Source organism: Castor canadensis, chromosome 12 (assembly GCF_047511655.1).
Source record: "Castor canadensis chromosome 12, mCasCan1.hap1v2, whole genome shotgun sequence".
NCBI lineage: Eukaryota > Metazoa > Chordata > Mammalia > Rodentia > Castoridae > Castor > Castor canadensis.
The window spans coordinates 116400529-116409391 of NC_133397.1; the positions used below are offsets into that span (position 1 = coordinate 116400529).

At 39.4% G+C, this 8863-nt stretch overlaps 1 protein-coding gene across 3 annotated transcripts in view; it reads left to right on the forward strand.

Annotated features, from left to right (window-relative positions):
• Positions 1–7929, forward strand: part of Vav3 (vav guanine nucleotide exchange factor 3) — a 341328-nt gene extending 333399 nt beyond the window's left edge. For 2 of the 3 annotated variants that reach the window (XM_074050865.1, XM_074050866.1), the window contains 2 exons: positions 4959–5110; positions 5760–7929. In XM_074050865.1, the coding sequence (XP_073906966.1) occupies positions 4959–5110; positions 5760–5801 (194 nt within the window). In that variant the 3' untranslated portion in view covers positions 5802–7929. Of the gene's footprint in view, positions 1–2863; positions 2948–4958; positions 5111–5759 lie in introns of all 3 variants that reach the window. The other variant, XM_074050867.1, reaches the window with a different exon arrangement.
• The last annotated feature ends 934 nt before the right edge of the window (positions 7930–8863 follow it).

Below are 8863 nucleotides of genomic sequence, written 5' to 3' on the forward strand. Positions count from 1 at the left end.
TGGGGTACGGAGGGGGGAGAGCAGGAAAGAAAGAGAGGCAGGGAGAGAGAAAGGAGTATAGCTATTGAAAGAAAAACATTTTAAAAACGTGAGAGTTTGAGCCAGATTGCAAAGAGAAAGATGATGTTTGATTTCAAACAAGTTAAATTTGAGAGAATGGGTATACCTTACAGCAGTGTCATGAAAAATTTAGAGTCACAGATTGGAATTCATGTGAAGAGCCAAGTCATATCCAAGAATCTGTTCTACCAACCAGAGAACAAACTAGTTTAGCAAAGCCAGCAGAGGGGCCAAAGCCAAGCCATGAGGACTAACTACTATTTAGTTGAAATTTCATTTTTGATCAGATTTAAGAAGTTTGAATTCTAGCTACTTAACATGAATGCAAATAACTATAAGGCACTTAAGGTTAGATAAGAGATGGGTGGCACCTGATAGTATGCTATTGAAACTGAGATTCTAGTCAATTGGTGAAGCATTACCTATATTACTTCAGGAATGCTAGATATTTTAAGATTATAGGCAGGCTATCTATCTAATTTATCTACCTATTGTTGAAGTTATTTAAATAGCATTTAATTGTGCTTTTGTTGATTTCTCATTTCTTCCTTTTAGAGATAACTTATCATATTTCAGACTCTTGGCTTAAATTACCTTCATTAGAAATTTTGGAGAAATGTAGTCTTTCATTTCCCTATGAACAAAATAGTCCAGAGAAAGAATCAAAGATGGATACTTAGATAAGAGCCCAAGGGCTGATGGAATGACTCAGGTGGTAGAGCACCTGCCTAGCATACATGTGGCCTTGAGTTCAAATCCCAGGAACACACACACACACACAAACAGCCCAAGGAGAAAAGTTCTCATACCTGCTAGTGACACTGTAGAATGAGGGCTTCTAACTTAATTACTTATGGACAGAGGATAGAAAGATCTGAGTACCAGATTTTCTGTCACTAATGGAGTTAGGTGTGTGCTGTTAATTTTGCTACAAATGGTATCATCTCTACTCTCTAGCATTGAGCATATCATGACCTCAAGAAAATGAAAATGTGTCAGTTCTGCTGCATAGCAGTTAATGAATGGGGCCTCTGGTAAAATTAGTTGTGATGGCATTTACCAATGTATTTGATCGGTCTTTGATTGCATAATATGCACCTGGAATAGAAAAGAACCTTGAGCATCAGTAAGGACATATTTCAGGGCAGGTGCAAAGTGAACATGTGAGGCCAATCATTAGGAAAGTGTGTCCTGGATGTATCCAGGTGTGTATGAGGATTTCAAGGTACACAATTCCAAGAAAAACTGAGCTCCTCCAAAATTCCTCTGGCCAGTCTGCTTGGCTGGAGTCTCTTAATCTTTTTAGGAGGTCACTACTATTCTTAGGACAAGAGTAGGAGAATTCTTTGGCTCTCAAAGTCAAGCAGTTATCCCAAAATAAGTATAACGCATGGGAAAAGTATATAAATTGATTCCCAATTTGTTTAGCCCACTTTGACTTCATCCTTGGTGGTAGAAAGCTTTTTAAAGCAGTTCACATTAGATCTAGATTTAAATCTATTTCTCTTTCCTGTCAAAACCTGGAAGTTATCAGCCCAAGGCTGGAGGGGGAGGACAGGTCAGGTCTCTTCATGAAATCTTTAGTATCTCAGTCCTTTCAAGCTCATGCTCTATCAGCCTGAAGGTGAGAGTTTCCTTCTCATATACCAGGATGCAACTTTCACCTAGCAGAAAGAAGAATAGGATAAAAAACTGGAAAGAAGGTTGGAGACATGTGACTGCTATTCTCGCAGGAAAGACCCCAGAAGCTGCCTCATGGTATTTTTTGTTTCTATCTCACTGGCCAGAACTTGGCTGTGTAGCTGTACAAAACTGTAAGTCTTCCTGTTGTGGGAACATAGTTGAACTGAGTAATCTGTTATGTGGAGAAGGGGAAAATAAATATCAGGAGAATGTTTATATTTCCCAATTAGTAGGTCAAGTTTTATAGCTACCTGAGGAGGTAACTGAAACAGAGTAGTTAAGAACATTGGACCCTGAAATCACACTGTCTTGGTTTGAATCCAGGTTTTCTCACATACAGATACAAACGGGAAGTGGTATTAATATATTCCTCTTAGAGTTGTTGTAGTGATTCAGTGAAATACTAAATATATCGAGGATTGTATCTAACACTTCAGAACCATTTGATTAAATGCTATTAGCCCTAATTATTAAAAGTACAAAGTAAAAAGTTTTGAACACCCAAATGCATATAACTTTCTGTACGTTTCTACAATTTGGAGGATATATTTACTTTCTTTTCCAGATATAAGTGGTTTTCATTCTTAATTTCGTTTTTCTCCTTCCTTTTGACAATAATTTGAGATGTGCATGCTTGGTTGGGAGGTGATGGTGATTCTTAACAAATTGGGCGATTTTCTTGAGTTTTCCATAGGTTCTGCATATGTCATTGACATTCCTCTTTAAGCTCTTGTTTATACTATTTTTTGGTGTGAAGCATATTTTGCATCAAGAATTTACCCTTCGCACTATTGTAACAAAGTGTGAATTGGGCAGCACCTCAAGAGGAGAAGACCTTTTTTGAATGAATGTGATTCAAGTAGCAATATGGATGGTTTGCTATTTGTTTGTAACAAGATAGCGCTAAATCTTAGAAATAATGTCAGTCAAATGTGGAAGTTTGGCATGTTCTTCCTTTAGAAACGGTGATAGAAGAGCAGTGGGTGAAATCGCAGCTTGATATTCCAACTTAGATGTGACAGTTTTCTTATGATTACATACAACAAAATAGTTGTATTGAGATATTTTTGCAAATTCCTAAATGCTCTTTTGCTTCTCTCTTTTTCTTTCTTTCTCTAAGCCCCCTCTTTGTTCTGTGGCTTTTCTTTTGTAACTCCTCCAGACTACAGCTTTGTTCCCCCTTCTTCTACTCCTTTCTGGTCAGGTACTGCTTTTTATATGTCTCTCCAACTTGCTTCAATATAGAATACTTTGACTCCAATGTGTGGCTTCCCATGTAGATACATCTCTTCACAGACAGTCCCTAGAGTTCCATCACCACCATGCACTTGACTCTTCTCTGTCATAAAGTCATTGCTTGTCATGACATTTTGCTTCTCTGGTTTTTGCTTGTGTGTTCATGCCATATATTTCAGTATGACATTTTATAATGTGTCAGTGAGTAAAGGTTGGAGAGGAATGGGGTCTGGAAGTCTAAAGGGAGCTGAAATACTCGGAAAATCATTAATTGGGTTTTTAAAAAAAATTTACTTGAGAAAAGGCAGTGTTTATGTCTATGAAGAAAATAAAAATAATCCAAATTCTGACTTCACCTCCAAAGAGAAGGATAAAACTCAGTATATACTGCTTCAGAGGATGACTGGAGCCTATCAGTTCTACAGCTCTTTAGTTTGTGCCCAGGCATTTTGATTCTGACTTCCATCATTAACTAGAGAGTTTAATGACTATTTATGTGGTATGGAGAGGACTGTGTTGTGGCTAGGTGAAGAATGTTTTCTTACAGGTTTTAAAAAATTAACCTGTAAGTCCCAATAGAATGATAGAATTTTGAAATAGGAAGACCTTAAGAAGTCAGCTAGTACAAGCCTTTCATTTTATAGATGAGAAAAATGTGGCCTACAGGGGTTAAGAGGCCTGTGCAAGGTCACCCAGTTAAGTTGGTGATTGGGTTTTTCCATCACAGGGGTGTTTTTATGTGCACTGACTCTTAAGAGTAGTGCCCAAGCAATGGGACAGTTTTCAGTCAGGAAACCATTAAAGTGGTTTGTGTCCTGAACAGTAAAATAAAATGACCTATTTTTACTCCCTTTACAGTTCTGAAATCTACAGTGTTGCCATTCCTTTACCTTACGATCAACACCTGGAGACTAAAAAGAAATGTCTGTCATTCCAAGGCCATGAACAATAGGCCAGACAGCTCTGTTGCCAAGCGGGCTGACTCTTCCAGGGTAACATGGGTCATAATGGTGGCCACCTGGATACTGGAAACCGTTAAGACTACAAATGGATGGCATTTCCCATTTGTCTCTTTTTCTTACACTTAAGTTCCCCTGTCGTTTAAGATCTATAAAGTCTTACCAATCTCAGATGAGTGATTCTCAGAATCACTGAACATATAATTGAAAATGTTTTATAACCCCAAAGAGCAACAGGTGGAGAAGTTAATATAAAACGTGTTATGAAGCACTAGAGACTAACAAACACATGCAGCTTGAATGGAGTTTTCCTTTCAGAACAAGACAACAGAAAGGTTCGAATGCAGGAAGTGAATACCCTCACACCGTGTTTTTGATTAGATATTTCAGTAAAAGTTTTCTGTAAGGTAGTACTGGTTTGAAAGAAAGAAGGTCTGCTGGTGGTGTTCACGTGTTCTTTCTGTGAAATCTGCTTCACATTAATGAAATTATATATAAATCAATAACTGAGTTTATCCCCAAAGAGTTTTAACCAAAAACATTAGGGGAGAGAAGTGCCCCTTAATTAGAAGCAATGACATCAGATGGACAAACTTCCATCAGAGCAAGGAATTAATTGTGTTGATTTATCAGTCAGGGCAGTTACTAGAGGACAACACAATGGTCCCCGTTAGGGTTCTTAGATAACTGTGATACTGATCAGAAGTTTATGCTGAAGTTATTTACATTCCAGCATTCAGATAGTAGCTTAGATAATTTGCTAGTTTTGGGGTGGGGGTTAAATGAAGAATATGAAAACAGAACACTGCTTCTTTACACTTCATGAAGCAATAAAGTTGCCAGCACCTTATTGAATTGAAACAGCTCTTGCGCTGCTTTCAAGATCCTCCGCCATCTTCACGGGTCTGTAATGAAGTCACGACTGTGTGTCTGATAGCATCAGTAACATCCGTCTCACTAGGTTCTTCTGGCTGTTAACCAGTGTCCCATCAGCTCTGACCTTTTGCCATTTCCTCACAGTGCTAAGTCCCAAAGTGCTGGGCATCGCCATCGCTAGGTATGACTTCTGCGCAAGGGACATGCGAGAACTGTCCTTGTTGAAAGGAGACATGGTGAAGATTTACACAAAGATGAGTGCGAACGGCTGGTGGAGAGGAGAAGTAAATGGCAGGGTGAGTTTCCCTCTGGGGTGCTCATGCATGAGAATGAAAGGGGCGGGTTGGTCAGTCCTTGGTACCAGTCACGCTGCACCGCATTCACCTCACAGCCCCTGGCCTCCAGAGACTAGTGTGTGCGTAGCTGGTAACAGGCAGTCACTAAAAGTGTCTTGAGTGACAATGATATGGGCTTAAAGTTTCCCCCAGTAAGTATGATGGCTTCCTATTTGGAGAAGATTGAGGGGCATTTCAGTTCTTTTCAGAACCTAAACACGAGAGCATACACTTTCTGTGTAGTGCCAGATATCTGGAAGAGCTGCTGACCTGAATTGGGAAGAATGGGGCTGTGTACTTCTGTCTTTACATCCTGTTCTACAGCAGAAATAGGAACACTATGTAGTTGAGCCCCGTATTACACTTAATTTACATATTTATTTGTGTGCTAGTGGATTAGAACACTGTTTAAGCTTATTTTATTCCTGTGTTTCTATCACTCACTCCTATTAGGCTTCTCAAAGCAGTTAAACCAATCTTCTTCATCTACAGCAGACATAAAACCCCAGCTTAATTGGGGTGTTGTGAAAATGAAATGTTCTGTTTGTGGAATTCTTTGAAGTGCCAGCTGCAAAGTCGTGTTGCTATGTTGGCTGCTTTTCCTTTTTAGGTGGGCTGGTTTCCATCCACGTATGTAGAAGAGGATGAATAAACTGCAATCCAGAATTGCATCCTGCACCGAAAATCTCAGAGAAAGGATAAACAGAAGGCTTCACAGCATTATGAATTAACTCAAGTGTTTAAAAAGCTGCATTTCTGGCTGTTCAGCTTCCTCCTTCTTTTCCACTCCCAAATCTTAATGCTGGGATTTCTAACAATGCTGGTGCTGACAGATTAATGGTTTGCCTAGAGCTGTGCAAGGAACGGCCTGCCCGTCTGTCATAGTCAGGGACCAGGACAAAGCCAAAACCTCTTCCTCCCAAAAGAGCCCTGCAAACACATTGGTTCAGGTTTCTCTTTACTTCACTGGGTCAGATGCCATAAACGCCAGCCATTAGTAAATACTTACTGCATATTTACTTTATTCTCATGTGCCATTCACCAGAATTTTTGATGGTACAAAGAACAGAAGATTAATTTTGCTTTTCTGTGAATTAAAATTAGGGTGCTGCCATTTGGGAAAGATGCAGGATTTCTTGTCTTAAATTGTTCAACAGGTGACTCATTGCCCAGCCAACCCTTTTACCCCCAAATGTTATTCATGGTAAAATACAAGAGGCAGATGCTCAGGCTTTCATCATAAGAGATATATTCCAGGAGGTTTTTAATTATTCATTTGATGTTCTGATTACATTTGCGAACTTCTTTATGAAAAGGGAAAAAAACACATGAAAGAGAGTGTCATGTTAAATCTTCACAACCTTCATGGTTTTTTAGGGTTATTTTGGAAATGTACTACTTGATGAAATAATCTTGGCTGGGTATGTCATAGGTAGTCACCAAGAGCCTGAGTAAGGTGGCATTGTTTACAGAAACAGACCAAGGGCTATCAACTATAGTAAATCATTCTATAGCAGCAATATCTATTAACACATGCCTTTTCCTCACCCCTAGAGAGACCCCAGGAGATATTTGCTGATTCCCACATTTTCTTGGAATATCTATAGTAGCACAAACAGCTTTTGTTGAGGATTCTGGAAGGAAAGCACACCTGTCCCTGGGACAATAGGAGGGTTCCTGGGCTTCTGACTTCTCTCAGAGTCCTCTCTTCTGCAGGCCATTCTGGGCATGTTTTAACTGGCCAGAGGGTCAGTTTTGCTGTGTATTTCTTCACATTTGTTATGTGAAGAGTCTAAATATGTTTTTCCTGGGATGCCATAGTCCCCAGTCAAGTTCAGACACCTAACTTGGCCCTTCCCGGATGAACTATTTCCTCCATAGCAGAAGTCATGTTCTTACAAGATTCAGATAATCTTTTGCATTTGGGAAAAACAAATATTAAAAGCATTCACTTTGTAGAGGCAAACTGGGAGCATTCAGTTAGAACTGAATTCAGTTTAGAAACTTCAGCTCATCTCTGAAATGAAGGGGCTGTGGCCTGCCATCTCCCCAATCCAGTTGGGTGCCAGAACTAGATGTTCAGCAGACACATCTCCTCATTAGAGACCCTCATGGGTTAGGACTTCTTGTCTAGAATAGATTCAAGACCTTTACCTCAGAATTATGTAAACTGTGATTGTGTTTTAGAAAAATTATTATTTGCTAAAACCAGTTAAATTTTTGTATATGTGTAAATGTTCACAAAAATGTATTTTATAAAATGTTCTGTACAGTGAACTTACCCCACCAAGGTGTACTTGGAGTGGATTCTTTCCCATAAAGTCTTACCTGTGACTGTCTTGGGATGTTTTGTCTGTTACTGTTGGCCAAATGTTGCTCTGGAGAGTACACCTTCCCACAAATTGAAATGTTCCTGTGTACATTACTGTAGCATGTACTGTTTATTTCAGTCAATAGGTTTCCTCCCCACCCCCCCTTACAAATGGTGTGTGGTCTTCCCGTTACATTTCATTGGCCTGGGGGTTGTGTAGCAAAGGATATTAGAGCCCCTTTTCATGTAACATTACCAGTTACATCTTTGTCTACATTTAATACTTGTATTGGAAACTTTAAATGCTGTGGATTTGTGTAGATTTCTAATACCAAAGACAGAAGTAAATGTTTTCCATGGACTTTGTCTTGACTGTATGCAGCCTTTGTGAAATATGGTGAATTAGAGTGGTATTTTACTTTGTAATATTTTGTAAATATGTCAATACAATAAATAGTTACTACTTGCATTGTTGCATTGATTTCATGAGGATTGAAGATTCTTTCCATTGAATGATCCCTTAACTCACACTTGCCAGCCTCATACAAGCTCGATTTTGGTCAGGTTAGTACAAGATTGCTGCCTAATTTGTGAACAGTGAACCATAAGATAAACTCAGTAGTTGCCAAGTAGCATCTCATGACCTGCTTGCAGTGTGCCACACATTGTTCTCATAGCCTTATGTGTACTTACGATAACCCCAGAAGGCAGAACCCCATGTCTTCATTTTCAGGTGAGGAACCTGAGGTACATCAGGCAACTTTCCTGAGACCACGTGACTGGCAAGTGTCAGAGAGCAACTGTATTCTGACTTGGGCAGCCTGGCTCCACAGCCCAGATAGCCACTACCTTATCTTGCTACATGTTATAGGGCAAGAGATACGTTAGGTATGTTTTTAAGCTTACATGGACAAAAGGAAACCATTTGATAGGAAATAGTGGTTTGAACAATTAAAGATTAACACAGAATTCAGATTTTTTTTTTGCTATTCCCATTCCTTAAAAATAACCCTAAATAGATACTGGGTAGAGAGAGTGGAGTCAGAGATTGACTTCCCTCCACCCCATTTTGGTTTACCTTTTGCAGTAGGAAGTCACGACTGCTATATCAGAAAGTTTAGGAGTCAAGCTTCCCCTGACAGAGCAGACCCACCAGATCTCTGTCTCAAGCAGAGGGTGGATGCACATTTCTTCTAAGGCCCAGGACAAACCCGTTTTATAGTAGCATTTTTCTGCTTGATGTCACCATCATTCAATGCTCAGAAATAGAAGCTTCCCCACCCCATTTCCATTACAATACAGCGTGTCACACAGATCTCACTCCTTTATTTGAGGAGTGTGTGTCTTTACTAATTCTCCTTGACATAGTAACATTTATGACTTTTAGACCTTTCATGATCATC